The following is a 24,685-nucleotide window of genomic DNA, read 5'->3' on the forward strand; positions in this document are numbered from 1 at the left end:
GGGCTTGCTCAACAGGACAGTGATTTTGCTGACTTCTTCTGAGCTCACCCGAGCATCTTAGCAATTGACACGTTCCCTTTTTCTCACCAGTAAAGTGCCAGCATTGACTGACTCTGCACTACACTCTCGCATTTTTTTCATCTTGCTAGAGTCACTAATGGCATACCATATTCTGTATACCAGTTTTGCTATTTGTGAAGTTGTTTGTGATCAGCTCTGAAGTATCACCTGGTTCTATGCCCAACTTTGTGAGTAGATGTAATGCTTGCCATATGACCTTTCTATAAATTGCAAAGTATGTACTTTAAAAACTTTTTATGATACAGCAGTAATTCTAATTCATGGCAGAAAATTTGGGAAATATGGAAAAAAATAAGATAAAAAATATTTTTAAGCCCATAATCCCTGAAGCCCAAAATAGTATTTCCTCCTGGTATTTTTTTCTATATATACTTTTTCTGCATTTTTCAGATTTTGCATAATGAACATGCTGTCACATTTGTAATCAGAAAACAAACATTCGCAGTTACAATAGGGTTCAGTCATATTCTTTGCAGGTTTGGCCAGAGAGAGAAAATGAGAAAATAAAATAGCAGGACAGGACACCCCACTGTTACTGCTGCAAAGGCCCTGAATCGGGGACTTGATTGTTTTCAGGGGCTGAAGTATTTCGTGGATCTCTTCCGCACCACATATTCTTCACTCAGCATTCCAGGCTGCCTGAGCTCTTGGCAGATTAAAAACAAACTCAGTCGACCTCTGGATGGCTTTTGAAGTATCTGCTGAGACATGCCAAAAGTGACGTTCACTCATTAATGTTATCTAATACCCAGCTCCTCCTTCCACTGTCCCCGATTCTCAAAAATATCTTTTTACAATTTGTTAGAAACAGTATCCAAAGGACCACAGCGTCCTCTAACGTCTGTAAAGTTTTTACACTGTCTTTTCTTCCCAGGGCCTGTTCGATTGAGCGCGGAGAGGCCGTCAAGCGCACACCAATCCCCAGAAGCGGAACGCCGGCCAGAACCCCAAACCTCGGACGCAAGCTTCTGCCTGCACTGGGAGCATCGCCGAGGTGAGTGGGCTTCGGCGGTTACCATGGAGATTCTGGCTTGCGGCCCTGGTTGGCTGAGACGCCTCCGACACCGCCCCCTCTGCTCAGCCAGGGGGAGAAGTAAGCGGACGCGGAGATTTCTCAGGGACTTCCTTTTCCCAGAAGTCCCTGAGAACGGAAACGGAAGCGGCTTGGCCCGGTGCATTCTGGGAGTTGCAGTTCAGTTGTCTGGGGATTTTGTACGCTCAGGCCAAGCGGTCTGGGAGCGTCGCGCGAGTAGCCACAGACTCAGGAAGGCATCCTGGAGCTTGGTTTCACATAAGGTCGGTGCGGCCCGAGGCCCTGCTGTCCCACCTCCACTCCGACCGGGAGCAGCGGCCATTAGGCGTTGGGGCTTGGCGGGGAGCTGGACCCCAGGTCTCTCAGAAGCCGCGGAGCCCCAGGGCACCCGCTCGGCTCCTGAAGAGCAGAGGCGGAGAGGGAAAGGAATGTAACGTGCTTAAAAGATCTGAACGGACTCAGAGTTTCCTGGTTGTGACAGCAGCCTTGGTGCAGTGGGCCAGATTTTAGTCTCGGGACTGCCACCTGCAACCCCTAGACGGTGAGCCTTTGCCAAAATGTTTGCTTGGAAACCCCAAATTTGACTTGAAGCAATTGTTTTTTTGCAGGCCTTGTGAAGGACTTGCATTTATCCGTACACTATAATCTACACCTTTCCAAGATTTCTTAACACTTGCTGAAAATTGAGTATGCAAATCTTTAATTAAGGAAGCAAAGTGGTTTCCACAATTTAAGTGACTATTCATTTGGGTTTCTCAGAGGTTTGTATTTGTTAAAAAAAAAAAAAAAAAAAAAGAGAGAGAAAGGAACAATTCTTTAGTGCCTTACCTCTCTTGGCACCAGAACATCTCTTATGTTTATGATCGGTGAAAATGCTGTTGTCTCTAGTTAATGATTCCACCCAAATGTTAACTGTGATCTTAGATCACCTTGTCATACTGCCCTTCCATTTTCTTTTTTTTTTAATTTTAATTTCTTTAAAAATATGGAACGCTTCACAAATTTGCGTGTCATCCTTGCGCAGGGGCCATGCTAATCTTCTCTGTATCGTTCCAATTTTAGTATATGTGCTGCCGAAGCGAGCACTGCCCTTCCATTTTCAACCAGTTCGATAACACCTCCTCAGGCTCTGTTTGTATCTTCTCTTTTCTTTTCTTGTCTTTTCTGTTGACTGGAGGTCAGTCTTTGTCCTTCAACACAGACTTTTGGGAGATTCAGATTATATCCTTTTAAAAACTAATAGTGCTTGAAACATTTCAAAATATTTAAGTAATGACAGTTTTTATTTTGTTGTGTATTTTCTTTTCCAATTAGCAGAATTCTCAGTTTCTGAAACTAGTCTCAGCCCAGCAAAGAATTGTGGAGATCTAGTGAGATGTTGATGTCTCTAGAGGCACTTATTCAGAGCGGGATAAATCTGTATGTGCAACTTAGGGGTGAATGTTTAGGAATGCAATCTCAAAAATGTTGTCCAAAGAGCTCTCCTTAATGCCTTAAATTCTGCCGTTCTGTTCAGATTTAGACCTTCCTCAGTGATTATTCCTTTGTACATTGCTTTTGCAGGTGCTGTTGTTGCATTCCTTAATGGCTTCTCTCCAGGTGCTGTCACTCTGACAGCATTCATTCTTGTGCATTTTCTAATACTGTTATGCTTCCCCTTCATTATTTGTATTTTGAAGAGGTACCTGTCCATTCTCTCATTTAAGCTCTGTTCGGTCTCCAGATATTGTGGTAGTATAGTGGACAAAGCCGAAGTTCTATATCTGACCATCTCATTGATAACTTCTGTATCTTTAGGTTAATCACATAACCTCTCTAGTTCTAAACGTGTTCATCTTTAAATGAGGTTAAATTTCTACATCTTTAAAATATTTTTTTCAGCTTTCAGAGTCTTTGCCTGTTGGGCCAGCTTCTTTCCTACCACTTCTGCCTCTATTTATCTACTCCACTGGCTTATTATTTTCTCAGATTTCAAGACTGTAAACATGCATTTTAATTTTAGTAAGGTTATTTTTTTTTAATCCTGAGTGCAGTTCCCCAGCACAGAAAATGTTTTTATAAAGTTTTTATTCCCCTCAGATATGAAGACCAGAGCAGATACCAGAGAGATCAGTAGAATATACTTTTGAGTAAGCAGCAACATCTCTGTCATCATTGAAAGGCTCAGAGATGTGTCCAAAGGATATTTATTTGAAGGAATCTGTGAATTTGAGGCCAAGATAGAAAAGCAGAAGGAGAACTCTACAGGCAAAATTTCAAAACAAAACAAAAAATCTCTTGCCCAAACCAGTGATTTCCAGCAAGTAATAGTTGCCCATGAAAAGTATCTTGTGAGGAAAATGGGCATACTTTTAATGAATTTGAGAGAAGTTTTAAGATATAAACTTATCCCAAAGCATATTACTTGTTCAGAAGAGAAACTACATATATATACTTGATCCATTTGGGGAAAATGTCAAATGGAATTTATCTCCAATTAAGTCAAAGAACTTCTAAAAAGAAAGCATAATTGTAGTGACTTCGGAAAAAATTTGAGTGACCGTTCAAACTTTATCATGAAAGAATTCATACTGGTGAGAAACCTCGTAAGTGTGATGACTGTGGAAAAGCATTTATCCAGAATTCATGTCTTACTGAATATCAGAGGACTCATATTGGAGAAAAACCCTGTAAATGTAAAATTTGTAGGAAAGCATTCACTGTAAATTCATCTGTTCAGCATCACTTAACAGCAACACTGGGAAGAAACCTTATATATGTAATGAATATAGGAAAAGTGACTACTCATCCTTTATTCAACATCAAAGAATTCACAGTGGGGAGAAACCCTATGAATGCATTGATTGGGGAAGTCCTTCACTGATACCTCATCTCTTACACAACATCAGAGAATTCACATGGGAGTGAAACCCTGTAAGTGTAGTGATGGTGGGAGGGCATTCAGATGAAGTACACACCCTACCCAACACCAGAGAATTCATATTGGGGAAAAGCTTTATAAATATAATGAATGTGGAAAAGCATTCAGTGCCCACTCAATGTTTACACAACACCAGAGGATTCACACTGGAGAAAAACCCTATACATGCAGTGAATGTGGGAAGGACTTCCCTGAAAACATCCCTTACTGAACATCACTGAATTCATACTGGAGGAAACCTTATGAACACAGCAAATGTGGTAAAACATTTAGCCAGAGCACTCATCTTACTCAACATCAGAGACTTCATACTGGAGAGAAACCCTTTAAATCTGATAGATGTGGAAAAGCATTTGGTAACAGTTCAATCCTGATCAGACATCAGCAGCTTCAGACATTAGTCATCTTAATGATACTGTTTCATGAACTACTCTATCCTTTCATGATCCACTCTTAACATTCTGGTCATGTCTCTTACCCATGCCACCCACTCTTCTGCTTACAATTTGAATCTAGGAATGTTGTACTCCTGGGATAAAGTAAAACATTGGGTAATATTTTAAGTTTTCCATACTGACACTGTTTTGTTAGGTGCATAGAGATTTAGACTGTTTTCTTAGAGAATTAGCCCATTTATCATTATTTAATGCCCCTTCTTATCCCTTGGCTGGAAAATCCTGTGGACAGAGTAGCCTGATAGTCTACAGTCCATGGGGTCGCAAAGAGCTGGACACGATTGAGCAACTTCACTTTCACTTTCTTTCTTTATCCCTTAGTATCTTACCTGAAGTCTGCTTTGTCTGAAATTAATAAAAGGTAAGTCGGCTTGCCTTTGGTGTTAGCATGGCATATCTTTCTCCATCTCTGTACTTTTAACACGCTTGTTACTGTTTTCTATCTTCTGCCATCTCTGATTTTAATTGAGCATTTTACAATTCCGTTTTCTCTCTTGTAGTACATTAATTATATCTTTTAAACAGTTTAGTGGTTCCCTTAGAGCTTGCAGTATACATTTTTAAATTAAGCGCACATTTAAATAAAAAGATCCTGCTGCACAGGTAGCACAGGTAACTTACATCAGAGTATCCCATCCTTTGTGGTATTGCTGTCGTTTATTTCACTTATACATATGCTATGATCACCCAGTATGTTGTCATTATTATTGCTTTTAATAAACAATTATCTTTGAGAATAAGATATTTTTTATCCTTCTAAAATTTCTCATTGGTGCTATTCATGTCTTGATGTAGATCTAAGTTTCTGAACTAAGTAAATTTTCTTCTGCCAGAACAATTTTTTTTGGCCATGCCACGCAACATGTGGGATCTTAGTTCCCTGATCAAGGATTGAACCTGTGCCCTTTTCTGTGGAAGCACAGAGCCTTAACCACTGGACCACCAGGGAAGTGCTCGCAGTTTTATTCTTATATAAATATCCCTTTGAACTGGTTTTAATATCTGACTGGTTCTCTAAGTTGAATAAAATCTTTGATATGCATATTTTGCATTTACATGCCATGATCTTACCTTAGAAAGAAAAACCTCTTGAAATTCACATAACAAAATTAACCATTTCAAAGTGATTCAGTAGAAAATAGTACATTCACAAGGTTGTACAATCATCACATGAATCTAGTTCTATAACGTTTTTATCACCCCAAACTAAAACCCCTTATCCATTAAATAGTAACTTCATTCCCTCCTTCCCCCTGGCAAAACACCAGTTTGCTCTTCTTCTTTTGGCTTCACCAGTTCTGGGTATTTCATGTAATGGAATCATACCATATATGATCTTTCCTATCTGACTTTTCACTTGGCACGTTTCAAAGTTCATCCTCACCATAGCATATATCGGCACTCCTAACATGGTTCTTTTCTAGCATTTACTGTAAGTATGGTCAAGGAGTGGTTCTCAAAGTGTAGTGCATGGGTCAGCAGCATCTGCATCACCTGAGAACTTGTTAGATATTAAAATTCACTGCAACTGCAAGATTAAATGTCACAGAAACTCTGGGGGTGGGGCCAGCAATCCATGTTGGAACACGCCTTGCAGGTGATTTGCAGGTGTGCTAAGTGAGAAACCCCTTAGTCAAAATAAAGTTAAGATACAGCCTGTCACCAACCTCAAATCAGGAAGAATCCAGGGGGAAAAGCCAACCAGTTGCAACGTACAAAATGTCTTCTCATCGCTTAAAAGCAGGATTAGAGAGGTAACGTGATTTTGAAAGAAAAAAGGTAATTATCTGTGGTTTTTTGTTATAAACAGTAAAAGAATTGAAAAAAGAAATGATCTTTTAAAGTATGTTTATTCTCCAGGTTTTCTTAAATACCACAAATTAGTGCTTTTATTGCAGCTGTATCCAGAAGCTGAAAACAATTTAAAATACGTCCTTTTATCATACATTTAGCACTTGTAAGACAGAATGGAACAGTATCAATTTTAGAGATGAGTTTGATTCAATAAAAAGCATATGGAAATTGAAGATAATTACAGAAATGATTGAAAGCATAAATTATATAGAAATAAAAGGGTGAAAGGTGTTTCATTAAAAAAAGTCCCTGTTACCTCTCCTGCTGGTTAGTAACCTAATGAAAACAGTAAGGCAAGTATTCAGGTGGTTCTATCCTTTTCATGCATGCAGCTTTAGGTCAGAAATTGGTGGGGGTAGGGTGGGGGGGGAGGCAGGATTTTAGGTTCTAAACATCCCAAATATTTTACTGCCTTAGGCTAATGGATCTTTTTAACACTAAGAAAGTGGTAGTAATTCTTGTTTGCTTGGACAGAAAAAACAAAAAAATGGATGAGCAGTTAACCAGATCAAGTGGGATTTAGTCACTGGGGCAGTTACAAGTGGCCCCAAATGAGAACACACAAAAAGCTTAGTCTGAGGGTGAGAATGTTAAAATAAAAAAAAAAGGAGAGGCGCACTTGAGATCTTTATAGCAACATATTTGGCCAAATAGTCAAGCTTTGGCACATACGAGGGGAATGAGTCCCTAGAAGGATGAAGTTAGTGAGAACATATTCAAATTAGTTCCAATTCAGTTTACAAATTAACAATACAAAATGATTTTATTTTCCATCCTTTCCATTCAAAAGAAAATTAAAAATTATATTCTTGGTGCTATGCTAATGTTTGTGAGCTTGCCGTATTTTTGGTTAGTTTTTAAAGATGTGTTGTGTGCTGTGCTGAGTCGCTCAGTCGCGTCCAACTCTGTCCATGGGATTCTCCAGGCAAGAATACTGGGGTGGGTTGCCATGCCCTCCTCCAGGGGATCTTCCCAACCCAGGTCTCCCACATTGCAGGCAGATTCTTTACCACCTAAGCTACTTGTGATAACAAATGTTATTAATGTGACCAATACATTAAATTTCTAAAGAATAAAATAACTGTTATTATTCACAATGACGCAACAAAAATAATAAAGATTCTACAATTGCTTCCAGTCCTGGGATCATGAAATAGAATAATTTAGTGACCATTAAATGGAAAATGAATTATGAAAACTGTTGTTTCCAGAATGTCTTTCCCCTCCCCTCTTCACTTGTATTAAGAAAAAAAAAAGACCTTTTACTTTCTTCAGATACATTTTAAATAACCTAACCTTTCCCCCCCATTTTCTCTGAAATCAAATTTTAAAACTTCTAAAATTTGCTCATAGTAAGTGATCTCAGAAGTTTGACAATAAAGCTACTTTTGATAATTTTTTTTTAAAGTGTCAAGATTATATCATTTGCCAAGAGAGTGCCCTGAAGTCTCTTTTTTTGGGTCATTTTTAATGCATTTTAGCTTGTTACCTAGTGTGCATATAATAGAACTAAAATTCCTATAGGGAGAGAATGAAATTAGAGCACTGAGGAGGTAATTAGACATGGAAGTTCAAAGTAGAAAAATGACTTTGTGTATTAAACTTAGTCAATACAGTTAGTTCAACAACTGGCCAAGTCAGGGAAAGGGGAAATAAAACTACTGCGATTCAAACAGCTTGACTCAAAAAAATAAAAAAAGAGTCTATAGCCTACCAGATGGCTCTGTACACAATCTAGAGACTTTCTGCCACAATACTAAAATACAGATTCTTCACAAATCACAACTTTATCCCAAATGTTCTTACAGGTTCTATGTTGCTTTTAAATTCTACTAAATAATCGATAGCTTTACAACAAAATTTATTTTATTTTAAAAAAACACATTTAAATCACTATCCCACAAAATGTTTAGAAACACGGGTAACCATGGAAAGTAAACGTGCATATACTGCTTTTATTATAATAATTATGGTTGCTAGCTGAATGAAAACAAATAGTAGCTAAAAAGGTTTCAAATGACAGAAAAATTTAAGTTATGACAATTTTTTGAGTACTCAGATGATGAAATGTATATTTCTGCACCAAATACAAAGTTAACAATGAAATCAAGGTATTGAAAGGTCAAAAGGGGCCTCAAACATATTCACTATCTTTTAAATTTTAGACAAAAGAGCTGAGAATAGAAAAGAAAAAAAACCCAACATATACACCATTAAAAGTCTTTTTCTTTTTTAATGACTTCCAATGTTAACTCTTTTCTAAAAGCACTAAGGGCACGGAGACCCTTATTGTAGATTATGTATCATCTCCTCTTTGGCTATGAGGTGTGTGGTTTTGTTAACTAGAGACATCAATGAGTTCAATTTCTGAGACCAGTCATTTAATAAATTATTTGGATCCTTGGGTCTCTGGAAGTTGATAATTCCTGCCAACCTGTCTACTTTAGCAAAGATGGTCTTGTTGACTACTAGATTTGAGAGAAAAGCCTCTGACTCCTGTGAGAGAGAAAGACAAATTGGTTTAAGACATGATAATTTAGACAAAATTTAAGGAAAGTATTTTCTAATATCTTCATTCAAGAATATGCAGGGCTAAAATTCATTATTAATAGTTAGAAACTGATTTCCTGCAATAAATGTACTTACCTTACTGAGAGTCTAGGGCTCAGTTTGAATCTCCCCACAAACTTAATACTGTGGGTACCGTTCAAGAGCCTTTGTAACAGCAACTTGGTCTACCTTCTACAGTGTTTCCCACCAAGTGCAGTATATACAGCTTGTCTGCAGAAATACTGGTTAGGGTATATACTCTACCACTTGCTAACTAGGTAGCCAAGGACAAGGCGCTTTACTTCTAAGGCCTCTGGTGCCCTTGTCCAGAAACGAGAAGAGTTAATGAACCAACCAAGGATCAAGCCCTCTAACCCAAACTATTCCAAGGTTCTTCGTTTGCAGTTAAATTGTCAGGATGCCTCCTGTTGACTATACACTTCGCCTAACTCCTACCTCTTTGGTGGTGTACATTTTATCAACATGAAACCCAGACCCGAATACAATATTCCCCTACCATGTCCTAGCACCTTTCCAGGGGAACTGCAGTCAAGTCTCCCTCATATGGTTTATTTCTACAGTTCACTTTGAACCTAGATGTATTTATTATAGAAATATATACTTTAACTTCAAATTGATCAGTGTAAAACTAACGTATTTGAGTAAGGATGTTAACTAGTATAATATTCATGTAACTATAACTTGGTATTTAGGCTACTCTTTGGTGTTCAAGATAGCTTGGGGAAAGCTTCTATCACATAAACTTAAAATAAGGTAATAAAATGAGGTTGATTTGCTCACTCAATTTTTACAAGTCAATTGATTTTCAAAATGAATGGTTACACAAACAATGGTATGTACTCCTTACATCGACAGAAAGATCCAGAAGCTGCGCCATCCTCTTCATTGTTATCCTTGTGTAATACTTGGCCATTATTCTAATATTCTGAGGAAAGAAGAAAGGTATGGAGGACACAGCTATCAGTAAGGCCAAAAGCTCGTTTGTTTTCTTATCCAAGTAGCTTTAATTAAAACGTCAAGGCTCAGAGCTTTTATTCTGCTGTTGTCTGCCACTGGAATGAAACCGGTTCTAAATGTCAACAACAAAACTAAATATTTCGATATTTTGGCTTCTGTGGTTATTTTTAAGTTATTCTGAGCACACTCTACAACTCTTTTTAAATACATATAGTTAAAACACAGGCTTAGCTAAATTAGTTGTTAAAAGTTGTAACTGTACTAAAATATTTTTGCTAAATTTAAGAATCTAAAGTTTTTCTAACTATGATACAAATGTTTAAAAGGCTAAAATTTTTTTTAAAAAAGGCTAAAATTTTAAAAAGATCATCTCAAAATACTATCATCATACTACATAAAGATAACCTGAATTAAATTTCCCAATTTTCACTGGAAGTGGTGCTAAAATCAGAGGTGCCCTTTGGTTATTCTTAATGTTAACCTTACTAACAAAGCAGCCGCACTCACAAGGAAAAATGGGGTTCTGGGGAGAAAAATGAGCTCATCTTTGAAGCATCCACACCTCCTCCTATCACTAATCAGGGTCAATGGTAACACCAACCTCTCAGGAAGAATAATCATTCAAGACTCCCTGCTTTTTCTTCATCCTTTCATTATGACCAAATTCGATTGTCTGTCTGCTTTAAAATAGTTAATTCCATTCCATCCACTCAGTTCAAGCCCACAAAGCCCCTCTTACTTAGCTATTAGCTAGTCTTCTTATCTCCAGTCTTTTCTCTTTCCAAATTCACTTTTCACACTTACTCCCAGAGGATTCTCTATAAAATACATGCTGGTCATTATCCTCTCAGCTTTTACTATTGGGTGTGCAAACTTTGTTATGACCAAGACCTTTTCCATATCTCCAAAGTCCTTTCTCACTGAGCCCTTTCCTTGGAGGTCGCCAAGTTCCCTGGCTGGTCTGCTGCCTCTGTGAACCAGCACAGACTATCCCATCTGCCTACTGAACCTACATATCCTTCTCACAAATCTTACCTCACACATCAATTCCTATAAGTCCAGCTTGACCATTCCACCAATCAACTCTCTCCATATCAACTCTCTCCATATGCTCCCCTCTCATCCATGTATACTTGTACCATAATACATAACTTATAAATGCCTCTTGCACTGTGATGTATTTTTAAACATTTGAAAGGTAGGGACCATGTCTTATTCTCCCATGTGTCCCAGCTCTTTGTACAGTGTAGCACAGAGAAGGCTCACGTTTGTTCTGTGGATGAAGGTTTACGTAATTCAATTTGTAGTGACACCCAAGAATATCAGAGGTCGGGTTTAAAACATGTTACATGTTTCCAAAACTACCAAGTCAGTACTAGTGAGAAACCACCCCTATCCATCCCTCACATTCTTAAGAAATTCCTTCTGGTTTATATACTATAAACGTTTGTATTCTTGAGGGGTCCTCTCAAAATGCACCATGGTAACACATAGTGATCTTTTCTGAAGAGCTAAAAAGAGGTGGGGAAAAAATGACAAGGGGGTAAGATAAATTCTGATGTGCTTGGGAAATAAGACAATAAACATCTGAGCAACAAACTTAACATCACTACCACACTAGGCATAGGGGAAAAAAAAGAATCCTGAAGAATTAAAGATATAACATCTAAAAGAAACATTTGAGAAATAAAAGTTTAAGCTCAAATTTGCCAAAGTTTGCTTCTAAATTGTCATTTCCAACATGCCAGATCCTTACATGTTCAACAACTCTGTTTTTCAAGTCTTTCCACCTTTTTTCACCTTCCTCTGTATAACCAAAAACGTCAGTTGCAGGACTCTCCAAAGAACCTTTTCTTAATTCCATTCCATAGTCTTCAACAAGTGTGGACCAGCGCATCAACTCCATTGTGGTAAAAAGCTTTAAAAGATCCCTGTAAATTACACAAAACTTACTATTCCAAAACTGTAAAGATTGCATTTCATCTAATATAATAGCAAATTTTAAACTATCAAAGATGATTTTTAGAAAGCTTTGTTTGTAGAACAAGACACAAGGTGACTATTATTTATTTTACCAACTTTGCTACCATTTTTTCCATAGTAATTCTGAACAGTGTCTTCTACTTATCATTCTGTTCTCTCCTGTATTATATTTGCCAATCGCTGGACTAACTGACTGTAAACTTACTAATGAAACAGCTAAAAGAAGAGCATAAAGCCCATGTCTGCTTTATATAACAGATTTTCAGAAGCATGTACTTCTGAAAATCACAAAGCCCCAAACATTTACTAATGATAAAACTGACTGAATAGTTAATTAAACAAGATCTGCTCAAGTGAGCTTGAAATAAAACTACTTCTTGATAAGTGGCTTAGAATGGAGTATGTTATAATCTCATTATGTTAATTTCTAATGTAGTCCTAACAACAACAAAAAAAACCACTTTTCTGTTTCTTCTCTAATATGATCTATCAGCAATCAATTAAGAAGCATACATTTAGGTTAACCAGTCTTTCAAAATGGTACTTCTACTAGACATACTATACTAATTATAAAAGCACTTACTTGTATTTAGGGATTTCTTCTAACTTCTTGTCACCGCTTATTCGGTGAACCAAGTCTGACTGTTCATTGTCAAAAGGAGCCAAGATAACATAAAGGACAACACTTTTCAGGGCCTAAAAAAGTCATACAATGCAGTAGAATATAGGCAAGATTAGAAACAAAATGAAAACTCTGGCAGAAAGTGAAAATTCATGGAATAACTGTATATATTCATCTTTAATAGTGTATTCAAAAGTCTTAGGGGAAAAATCTTATCAGATTGATCTTTTCATAGGGCTTTTTGGTAATATTTACCTTTCATAAAACTGTTATAAAACAAATACAGTGAATCTTTACTAATGTGAATTACTACCTGGGTTGGCTTTTCTTCTTTCTTTTTTTAATTGAAGTACAGTGATCTAGTTAGTGTTTGGTTCAGGTATTCAAGAAGGAAATGGTAACCCACTCCAGTATTCTTGCCTGGAAAATCCAGGCAGAGGAGCCGAGCGGGATACAATGCATGGGGTCACAGAGTTGGACATAACTGAGCGTATGAGCACAATTTCAGTTACAGAACAGACTCAGTTACATATACATATATGTATTATATATATATTTTCAGTTTCCTTTCCATTGTAGCTTATTATAAGATATTGAATATAGTTCCCTATGCTATATGATATATCCTTGTTTATTTTATATATAGTGGTTGTATATGTTAATCTCATACTCCTAAATTATCCCTCCCCCAAACATTTTTTAAAACAAATGTATAAAAGAAAAAGTCAAAAAAAAAAAAAAAAGAAAGAAAAAGTCATTATAACAAGTTAGCAGTAAAAAGGTGGAATCCACATGTACACTATTCACAAGTTTTGCAAAATAATTTTTTAAAGTAATGCTGGATCTTTATCTGTGACCTCAGTTAGAAGGTAACTGCTATACATGTCTTAAATAGTAAGCCTACATTTCTTCAAAGGTCATAAATAGAGTATCGCCACAGTTCATCTCAATCAATTAATGTTAAAGTGAACTATCAACACAATGAACAGAAAGCAGCACCACACAACTGCATGTAATTACTGAAGTTAAAATTATTTCAAAATAAATAAAAAATGCAAATTCTTCCTGATAAGTTTCAACATCAAGTTTAAGACTATCTTTAAAGAAAAAAAAGAATATATCCTTACCTGTTGCCACTTTTCACTTTCTGCCTGTATACAGGGTGTATCATAGATTGCTCTGTAGTGCTTACAAATAGACAAATAAGATCCTTCATGTTGATCCAGTTGAATCATTAAGTTATAGTATTTCAACTTTAATTTCTGTAAAATATTGACAAAATGGGGTTTATGGGTTTCTTCCCCAAACATTTTCAAAGTAAACTTACAGTAAGAGATAGGCTTACCTCTGTATTTTCTTCCTGGAAAAATTTGGTGTTAATTTTTTTGCTGATGATTTGTGTACGAATGTAATCCTTCACCGCTAGGCAAAGCCGCATTTGCTCCAAAATAAACTCCACTCGCTCTTTCTTTTCCATTGACCCATAGGTTTCCACCTACCAGAGTAAATCCCCAAGTAAGTTTACAATGTTTAGTAATAGTTTACAATTGCAACAAAGTTAGATAGACATTAAAAATTCACACTTGATAAATAAGAAACTTCATGCATATTGGGAGAATGCTGATGGTGATATAAAAAGCTAGTTTCCTTCAGGAAATTACAATTTTAAAAAAATTATTATACGGTAAAGTGGATGTTTTCCTCTTGGTGTGAAGTTCTATAAATTTTAATACATGTACAGATTTCTGCAGTCACCATTACAGTCAAAACCTGGAACACTTCCGTCACCTGAATAACTGACATGCCCCCTTCAGTCACACACTGCCCCTACTCATAACCCCTGACAACCAATGATCTGTCCTCCAACACCACAGAGTTGTCCTTTCAAGAATGTCAAATATGCAGCCTTTTGAGACTATCTTTGTTTACTCAGCATAATGCTTTAAATAAGATTCATTCAAGCTGTTGTGTAAATCAGAGTTCATTCCTTTCTATGACTAAGTAGTATTCCACTGCACAGATGAACCCCAGTTTACCTGTTCCCCTGCTGAAAAACATCTGGGCTGATTCCATCTTTTGCCTATCATAAATAAAGCTACTCTGAACATTAGTGAAAGAGTTTTGTGAACATAAGTTTTTCTTTCTCTTGGGTACCCAAGGATGGGTTTGCTAGGTTATACAATAAACATATGTTTAACTTTATAAGGAACCTCCACCCTGTTTTCCAGAGAGACTGCACCATTTTTCAATCCTATCAGCAATCTTTGAGAGTTCCAACTGCTTTGCCACTAGCTGTTGGTACTGTCAGTTTTTTAAAAATTTTAGCTATTCTAATAGACCCTGATGCTGGGAAAGATTGAAGGTGGGAGGAGAAGGGGACAACAAAGGATGGGATGGTTGGATGGCATCACCGACTCAATGGACATGAGTTTGAGTAAACTTAGGGAGTTGGTGATGGACAGGGAGGCCTGGCGTGCTGCAGTCCATGGGGTTGCAAAGAGTCACACACGATTCTGCAACTGAACTGAATAGGCATGTAGTGGTATCTTATCATGGTTTTAATTTGCATTTTTCTAATGGCTAATGAAGAAACGACAATTCTAAATATGAAAAAGATGTCAGTTGTAAGCTAACTATATAATAGTTGAAGCTATTATATAAAAAAGAGGCATCAGTCTTTTTAAAATTCAGATAACAAGTCTGATGTGATCCCTTATGTATGTAGAAGTAGATATACACTATACAAGAGAATCAATTATATCAAGTACTATGAAAAAGTTCCTAATATAGTATCTGGCACACATACACTATAAATGATTTATAAAATCTAGAATGACACTTTTACAAAGTAGACTGAAGTAAGGCTACTGTTATTACTCTAATTTGGTCTAAAAATTTTTTATTTCATTGCTTCTCCTTTGTAAATTTTAAATAGTTATTCAACATTTACTGTGCTAAGCACTCTACATACACTAATTCTCCTTTGCAATTTCTAAGGAAAATAAACACACATACAGAGTGAACCATTAATGTTTCATTTATACATCTTAACTCACTCTCTCTGTGTGTCAATTACTTTGAAGCAAATCTCAGACAAGACATTACAAATAAATATTTCAATATGGTATCTCTAAAAGATAAACCTTAGGGAGGGGGGATCGGGATGGGGAACATATGTAAATCCATGGCTGATTCATGTCAATGTATGGCAAAAACCACTACAATATTGTAATTAGCCTCCAACTAATAAAAATAAATGAAAAAATAAATAAAAGATAAACCTTAAAAAAATTCTTACATAAAAATTCTTTGTATCATTAAATTTCTAGTCACTTTACAATAGTCTCATTTATTTTTTAATCAACTAAGAATCCAAATAAGGCTCATACTTTACAATCTGTAGATATGTTTCTTATGTCTCTTTTTTCCTTGCAATTTACTCATTGAAGAAATCAAGTCAATCATCCTATAGTTCCCTAGAGTCTGAAGTTTGTGGAGTGTGTTCCTGTGGTTAACTGGCTCGTCTGTCCCTGGTATACCTTAAAAACTGGTAGTTATACCTTTGTATATTAATTTTTGGGGCACAAATACTTCACAAGGGATGCTGAATCATGAGGCATATAATTCTCCTGCTTGGAAAATAGAGTTTGAAGACAAAACTATGGAGAGAATAAAAAGATTGGTTGTTGCCAAGGGTTAGGGAAAGGAAGGGATAAATAGGCAGAGCCAGAGGATTTTCCCAAGCAGTGAAACTATTCTGTATACTATCGATACGATGGTGGAGACATGTCATTATGTTTGTCAAATCTATAGAGTGTACAACACCAAGAGTAAACCCTAATTGTAAAACTATGCACTCTGGGCGATAATGATGTACCAACGCAGGGTCAATGACTGTAACTAAGGTACCACTCTGATTTGGGATGCTGATAGTAGCAGAGGTTGTGTGTGGTGTGAGGCAGTGGATACATGGGGAATCTCTGAATTTCTCACTCAGTTTTGCTGTGAAGCTAAAACTGCTTTAAAAAATAAAGTCTTTTAATTTAAAAGAAAAAGGTGTGTGTGTGGGGGTGGGTGACTTTAAGTCAAACAGAATTAGTGTGAATTCCAAACTCAACCACTTCTGGACAGTGACTATAGTTACTTAACTCCTTTGACTCAATAGCCTAGAAACTGACCATCAATCAGATATTCATTAAAAATGAAGCCAATGATTAAGAACAAATTCCTGAGGCACAGATAGATGTACATGAATTACTGATTTAAGTTCGAAAGAGAATTAAAATGTTCAAATAATAGCATAAAGTTAAGACTAATTTGTCGATCTTGCTTTTCTTCAAAACTTTTTAAACAGTTACTCACTCTTAATCTTGGTGGTTCAGAAGAAAGCAATAAGGTGCCCAAAAAAAGCAATTATAAGAAAATACTGCTGATTGAATGGAAAATTTTACATACCCTAAAATGCAGCTCCTTACCTGTAACTCTTGTAAAATGGAGGCTGCCTCTTTGACATCACCATTTTGCTCTTTTATTGTGGCTAATGTTTTTGTCAGCCGAGCACGCTCAATTTCAACATAAATCTAAAAATACAAGAAATTCATATTATCCAAATTCCTACAGAAACATGTTAAAATTGAAAAGGCAGAACTGAACTATCATCAAACAAGGTATTTCTCTTGCAGCTGTCATGCACTTACCTTCCTCATACAAACATTTTACACTCACATAATTTTAAAGAAGACATCTCTATGAAACATTATCCATATTTTGCAGCTTTCATTTGAGAACCTAAGTAGGAAATCACTGTGCTTAACAAATAACAGGGCCAAACAGCAAAGACAGTGCCACAGAATGGCACAGCCACAGAAAGCACCTTTAAAAGAATTGATTATTTGAAAAATAACACTCTGTAAAGAGCACAGGCAGTCCAGTAACTGTAATTCAACCAATACTCTCATTCTGATTTCTGTTTAAATGCAAGGCTACTTTCTCTAAAAATATCTGATCTTGTACACTATTAAAAGTTACTAGCATTTTTCATAGCTATATGAAATGTTTGGTTTATAATTTCCAACAAGTGAAGATTAAAAATATAACTACAGCCTAACAGAGTCTGGGGCACTCATTTTCATGCTTGTGCTTGTTGACTTGCTTAGCCTTTTCTCTGCAATAACCCCTTTCCCCACTCACTCCCAAAACCTTATCTCAAATGATAACAAAATGCTTCGAGTTTCCTAAATGTGTTAAGCATTTCTCACTTGCTATCTCTGCATATAACTTCTCCTATATCTAAAATGCCCTCCTCCCTACATCCTGGCCCAGCAGAACTTGTATTCATTCTTTTTTGGATGCCATTCACAGTGTGTGGGATGATCTTAGTTCCCGGACAACGGACTGAACCTGTGCCCCCTGCAGTGGAAGCATGGAGTCTTAACCACTGGATGCCACGGAAGTCCCAGAATTAGTATTCATTCTTAAAAAGCCAGGTGGGCCACCATCAACTCTTTGAGGCTTCCCTGAGGTCCTCAGACAGTCAATCCTCACCTCTGTGCTGCAGGAACACCCTGCTACTGTCATGCCCAGCACAGTAACTGTTTCTATGACTGACTTCTTTTGACATTAAAAATAGTGTCCTGCCCTTTTTGGACCTCGAACAATACAGTCAGGTGATCAATAAACATTTAATGAACTCAACTGTCAGAGAGGTAATAAGTTAGATATAAAACTAAGTTTTTGTCTTCAAACCACAAAAATCTACCTAGAAAGAAATGTATCTACCACAATCACCATTTCATACTTGCCCTTTTTAGAGAAACACAGACTAGGCTGGGGAGGTGGGGGGAAGGCATCAAAAAAATACAAATACGTTTTGAAAAGAGTGAAATTTTGAAAACTAATCTCACACTGCAACACTCTAAGAAACCTCAGCTACACCAAACAAAGATTTCTCAAGCAGATCTAGGTGACATGAAGAAATAACCTTATGTTTAATATTAGCAAATGAAAAATTGAGGTAATATGACTAATTTCTAGAAAAATCTGGATATACTAAGACTGTCACTATTTATATTCACTGGCATATGGGAAGACACTGGATGTACAAAGATATGGGTTAAATTATGGTAATGACATTTGGTGTATTTCATCTCAAAAATACATACATATGTACTTAAATAAAACGTTTAAATACATAAGTATCTCTGATTACAGGTAAGAGTACTTATCTCACTGTGAGTTATACTAATAGAAAACTCACCTTTCCTTCTGTAACCATTCGTAGAGTATCAATTAATCGAAGTTTGATGGGAAGGTCTGTGATTTCTTCAACGTAAGTACAGCACTGTTGAACCATTTTTGCAACAGCCTAAAATAATAAAATTCATTCACAAGTTAAATTCATTCCTCACACAGGAAAAGGAAATATTTTATTTATGGAGGTGCTGTAGTCAAATTCAGTCTCCCAAGAAACTATATACTGAAATGCCTATATACAAAAACAAAAACCAAAAAAACCTCCCTTAGCTAAGAATACTGAATACTCAGTAACAAATCAATAAAGGATAGGAAAACCTCAGTCACAAAGACTTTAGCCCCCTTTACAACTGGTGAGTTGATCACACAAAAGGACAGGTGAGAGAGGCATGTCTGGCAATATCTACCAGAAGGCTAGCTAGTTAGTTTTCTTGCAGCCAAGAAAAGTATGGAAGAAGTGGCAACAGACTAAAGGTGTGGGAAAGAGAAAAGCACAATTTAACAGTAGCCATGATAGCAACGAAGCCATGAAAAAGTCAGTGGCAGAAGCAGAAGATAAAACAACAGTTCCATCACCTGGATGGAGAGAAGGAGCTACAGCCAGCCATGATCACCCCAATAAAATGTGACATTGAGAAGCATAGCATCTCTTGCCCATAGTTCCCAGACAGGTAATAAAGCAGGCTGGACTATATTTTTTGCAGCTCTAACTGTCCATGATCTAGGTCAGGGGTCAGCTAACCTCTTCTGTATATTTTTATAAATATTTACACAGTAAGTATTTAGACTTTGTGGGCCAAAGGGTCTCTGTAGCAACAATTCTGCTCTGTCTTGGTAACTCCACAGATACATGACAGATGGGTGTGGCTCTGGCCCCCAAAACTTATTTACAAAGGTGGCATGGAGAATTTGGTCCCTGGTCCATAGTTTGCCAACCCCTAATCTAGATTCTAAATGGCACAGCATAATCATTGATGATAATAATCAGGACTCCTGTCATCAGGAAAATGTTGTTATATTCAGCATATTTAAAGACAGCAGAAAAGGAAACAAAGTATCTTGCCTCAAAAGTAACATAAACATTAACTGTCTAAATAAAAGACATGATTAAGTAAATTATAATTAATCAACTTGATGGATTATAACACAGCCATTTAAAATAACAACTATGAAGGAGCTACAAGGAACTAGAAGAAAGCTGCATCAACACTCTCAAAGCAATTTTGTAAAAATATGCAACTACATAAAGACTGGAAGAAAAAAAAAATAAAAGCAGTTGTCATGAGAACAAGGACAGAATTTTTTAAAACTCTCTAAGTTGTAATGTTGACTTAACATTGTTAGATTTAAAACAGATTCGTAGAAAGGTTTTCTTTTTCTAAAAGTCCTTATTCAAATTTGAATGTATTTGTTTTCGATCAATCATGAACTCACTTGTTTTAACTGACTCCGTCTTTTTGACAAAAGCATAATATTTTCATTAAGTAAATCCCATTCTTTAGCCTCATAGCACATCTTCACTATTGCGACCAAGATACGGGATGTGGACACCATATCAGAAGCCTGTGAGAATGAAAATACACTGAAAGTTAATGGAACAGTGTCAAATGAAATTAATGGCAACTGAGGTTTTCATTACAATCTACTCACAGTTCGGGTCTGTTTTTCCAAAGAGAGAAGGGTTTCAATGACTTCTTGGAGTCTTCCTTCCTAAAACAAAAGGTAAATGAACAATAAAAACACCACCACCAACACAGAGTCAAATAATTTAGCCTAACATGAGGCGTTTCTGGAACAGTGAAGTCTATCTTAGAGCGGAGACCACCTGCACAACCGTGTGTCCTTTTCTCCCTTCATGACACTGCCTGCTTCTCTAGAGGATTCTGGAAGTCAGCGGTTCCCAACCTGGGGCCCACAAGCTATTTTTAACATTTCTAAATGCCTAGGAGAAATGGAATCTAGCAAACCAATGATTTAACACCCAAGGAAAACATCAAGTCTTTGTTTTGGATTCTAATTCATCATGTCAGAGTGGTAACACCTGTTTATCTTGTTCTCAACAGAGACTCTTAACTGGCAGCCACCTGTGCCTTAAATTCATCAAAAATATTTTAAAACATGGAGCTCTGAGAAGTAAAAAGGGTATTTGGTGGTAAAAAGATAGGAAACCCTGGTTTAAGTTTTCAGTGACTTTAGAAGTAAAGTAACGAAGCCCACCGGAGATTCCCCATGCGTGCTATACCCAGTCTTGAGCCAACAGCAACCTCCACCTCACACGTAAAAACAAAACACTCTCCCTGGGGCAGACATGAAGAAACGAGAATAACCAAATTCAAGTAACATAAACCTAGATAAAAATACACCAGGACTAAAATAAGCCATCATATTAGGAAACACATATTTTGATAAAAACAAAGCCAACCCACAGCACAGAGACTGGATTTAAGGTAATGGTATTAACGACACTGAATAAACTAGAAGTAATGAGGAGGGCTTCATTTGTAACTGCTTTTCTAACCGTGAAGGGAATTTATTTTTATGTTAAGGACACTCATAGATGACATGTGAGTCCTGGCCCGTTTTCCTCTTACTGGCTGTGACACGCATAGACGAACGTTGAGTCCTGGCCCGCCTCCCTTTCACGGGCTGTGCTGGGCCTTGGCGGCGGCGCAGGCTCTCCCCTCGCGGCGGCAGGCTTCTCCCCGCCCTGGCTTCTCCTGTCTTGGACACGGGCTCTACAGTGCCCGAACTTCAGGAGCTGTGGCGCGTGGTTCCCAGGCTCTAAAGCACAGGCTCAAGGCGTGTGGTCCACTGGCTTAGTTGCTCTGCGGAATGTGGGATCTTCCTGGATCAGGGATGGAAACCACATCTCCTGCGTTGGCAGATTTACCTCTAAGCCACCAGGGAAGCTGGAGTACTACTCTTTTACTGATGAAAGGAACTAAACAGCTTCTGAATTAAGGGCACAAATAATGTTTAAACTTTTCAAAATATTGTTTCCATATTTTCCATATGAATTTTTCATGCAGCACACAAAATGTACTGTATAGCCACTGTATGAATTTATTAATTCAATCTGAAAAGGGGAACACCAGTTCTGAAAGGTGTATAGGCTCATGTACATTTATTGTACACAATAAATGCTGGCTAAATGCTTCTGTCCATCAGAGCAGAAGAACAAAGAACAGGGCTATAAATTCTCCAAAGCTAAAGGCTAATAAATCATAAAAATCAAAGAATCTAAACCTGTGTTGTTCAAGGGTTAACTGTAGTTTCCACAGGGAAATGGTTACTATTCGGCAACAAAACAGTGCAAGAATAGCTAAGATGCAAAATACTGTTTACTAATGGTACCCTCTTGTCGCTTTTGTAATTACTATTAGTCACATGACTGTGATCCACAGAATACAGTTGACTATATGTGGTATTTTAATTCAGAAATACGGGTTTTAAATAACTATACCATATATAGGAAGGAATCACACACCACTCCAGGGCTGGGGTCTACCGGTATCAATGAAACATGAAATGTCACTATCCCCTTCTCAGAAGGGCACTCTTGGATAGCGCTCTCTAGTCAGTAGTCACTCAGCACCCTCTTTAACACGCCAGCCCACTGACTTTCCTGTCTGCAATGACTCTGTGGACAAAGACCAGCACCTACCTGAACTAAAGGATACTGGCCCTAGATAATTAAGATAACATATCAAAAGAATGATTTCAATAAGCTCAGATTCCTGCATCTTCCCCTACAGAGGAAAACTCTAAAATCATTAACTTGAGCTGTCTGTTTTTTGTGATTAGCAATAATCATTTGATGTTCGACTACATGTTTGATTTTCTTTTTTTCCCTAGCCAAAACTCCTATGCATTCTGGCTCCTCCCTTATCTTTTTGGATGGAACAGGCTCTCAGAGATATCTGAGTGGCTGCTTTTCTGGGTGACAGTCCTCAGTAATGCCCCAAATTAAGACATAATTCTCAACTTAAAGGTTGTGCATTTTTTTCAGCTGATAACCCCAAAGTCTTCTCCATCTTAATGCTCACCGTCTTTCTAACTTCACTAGAATGTACTCAGTAGGAGCAGGGACTCTGTCTATACTGTTCACCACTTGACTCAGCGCTCCGCACCTGCCCACACCTGCAGTGGTGTTTCTGTAGGTGTGCTGGGGCATCCCTTTACCCCTTGTACCACAGTTATTAGTAAGCATGTCTCCAAAGTGTTCTTAAGTCTCTTTAGGGCTAGACCTTGTTTGATTGGGGCTTCCCTGGTGGCTCAGACAATAAAGAACCTGTCTGCAAAGAAGGAGACCTGGGTTCAATTCCTGGGTTGGGAAGATCCCCTGGGGAAGGAAACCACAACCCACTCCAGTATTCTTGCCTGGAGAATTCCATGGACAGAGGAGCCTGGTGGGCTACAGTCCATGGGGCTGCAAAGAGTCAGACACAACAAAATGGCTAACACCTGTCTGACTGGGGCTTCCCAGGTGGCTGTGGTAAAGAATTTGCCTGCCAATGCAGGAAACATGGGAAACTCACGTTCAATCCCTGGGTCGGGAAAATCCCCTGGAGAAGGAAATGGCAACCCACTCCAGTCTGGAAAATCCCACGGACAGAGGAGCCTGGCGGGCTACAGTCCCAGGGGTCTTAAAGAGTAGGACACATATGCCTTTGTTTAATGGTATCCCTTGCACCAACTTGCACATAGCATGTGTCGAATGAACTGACGTTGACGTGAACTATTCATTTGATCTTGGCTTACAATTCCTGATTCTTACTGTTACAGTAAGTAGAATGTGACAAATTATACAGCTGACAATTCAGTGCTGAGGGACACTATCATCAATTTCATTAAACACAACTCCCAATTCTCAAACCATCCCACTTTTCACCCAGTCCTCCATGTTCAATCCTACAGTTAAACATCTTCCTCCTCCTTTTCCTGTCTATTCACACGCCATCCTTGCAGTCCTACCTCCTAGATGCTGCCTTTCAACTCCGAAGAACAAGATGGTTTAGAGCTACCAAAACCAACTTGTTAGAACATGTGACTCTTATGACTCCTTTCCTTTTTAAAATAATCCTTGTCAGTAAGGTAAATGACTAAGGAGTTTGTTAAATCAATACATGTTGGGGATCTGTATGTTCTATATGTTTGTGTCCTTTAACTCCTAAATGACCCGATCTTTTAATGATTCCTTAAACAACCTAAATAAGAAAAGGCTAATAAAATGTTAACCAAAAATAACTGAAGTGTAATGCCAATCCAATACTTTTAAATGACCTATTTCTTAAAGGGGTCTTTTGTCCAAGTCATTGACAATCAAAAAACTGTTTCACATTTCACCTCCTCTTTATTTTTAGTGTTAACCATGGGAAGAAGTTGCAGGTGACCAAAAGAAAGGAAAAGACATTAAGAGAAGGGAGAAACAAAGGATATATTTGATTTAAAATATAAATCAAATTAAAAAACTGGAAATAGAACTACCATATGACCCAGCAATACCACTTCTGGGCATTCACACTGAGGAAACCAGATCTGAAAGAGACACGTGCACCCCAATGTTCATCGCAGCACTGTTTATAATAGCCAGGACATGGAAGCAACCTAGATGCCCATCAGCAGACGAATGGATAAGGAAGCTGTGGTACAGATACACCATGGAATATTACTCAGCCGTTAAAAAGAATTCATTTGAATCAGTTCTAATGAGATGGATGAAACTGGAGCCCATTATACAGAGTGAAGTAAGCCAGAAAGATAAAGAACATTACAGTATACTAACACATATATACGGAATTTAGAAAGATGGTAACGATGGCCCTATATGCAGGGCAGAAGAAGAGACGCAGAAGTACCGAACAGACTTTTGAACTCTGTGGGAGAAGGTGAGGGTGGGATGTTTCGAGAGAACAGCATGTATATTATCTGTGGTGAAACAGACCACCAGCCCAGGT

At 37.5% G+C, this 24,685-nt stretch overlaps 1 protein-coding gene, 1 long non-coding RNA gene and 1 other non-coding gene across 3 annotated transcripts in view; 1 reads left to right on the forward strand and 2 right to left on the reverse strand.

Moving 5' to 3' along the window:
* On the forward strand, positions 1 to 24,657 carry LOC136148986 (uncharacterized). The gene is made up of 4 exons (XR_010659617.1): positions 1 to 1,655; positions 4,811 to 4,850; positions 17,838 to 17,962; positions 24,092 to 24,657. It is a non-coding gene; the product is annotated as an uncharacterized lncRNA (long non-coding RNA).
* Positions 2,094 to 2,200, reverse strand: LOC136150346 (U6 spliceosomal RNA). Its single transcript, XR_010659781.1, has one exon. It is a non-coding gene; the product is annotated as a U6 spliceosomal RNA (small nuclear RNA).
* Positions 6,321 to 24,685, reverse strand: part of PSMD12 (proteasome 26S subunit, non-ATPase 12) — a 23,145-nt gene continuing 4,780 nt past the window's right edge. Inside the window, exons 2-11 of the mRNA XM_065908760.1 lie at positions 20,379 to 20,438; positions 20,163 to 20,291; positions 18,733 to 18,840; positions 16,952 to 17,056; positions 13,822 to 13,971; positions 13,604 to 13,738; positions 12,438 to 12,550; positions 11,628 to 11,802; positions 9,762 to 9,839; positions 6,321 to 8,839 (exon numbers count right to left, since the gene is read on the reverse strand). Coding sequence (XP_065764832.1) covers positions 8,630 to 8,839; positions 9,762 to 9,839; positions 11,628 to 11,802; positions 12,438 to 12,550; positions 13,604 to 13,738; positions 13,822 to 13,971; positions 16,952 to 17,056; positions 18,733 to 18,840; positions 20,163 to 20,291; positions 20,379 to 20,438 — 1,263 coding nt within the window. The 3' untranslated portion in view covers positions 6,321 to 8,629. The remainder of the gene's footprint in view (positions 8,840 to 9,761; positions 9,840 to 11,627; positions 11,803 to 12,437; positions 12,551 to 13,603; positions 13,739 to 13,821; positions 13,972 to 16,951; positions 17,057 to 18,732; positions 18,841 to 20,162; positions 20,292 to 20,378; positions 20,439 to 24,685) is intronic.

The sequence above is a fragment of the Muntiacus reevesi genome, chromosome 18 (genome assembly GCF_963930625.1).
Source record: "Muntiacus reevesi chromosome 18, mMunRee1.1, whole genome shotgun sequence".
Classification (NCBI taxonomy): domain Eukaryota; kingdom Metazoa; phylum Chordata; class Mammalia; order Artiodactyla; family Cervidae; genus Muntiacus; species Muntiacus reevesi.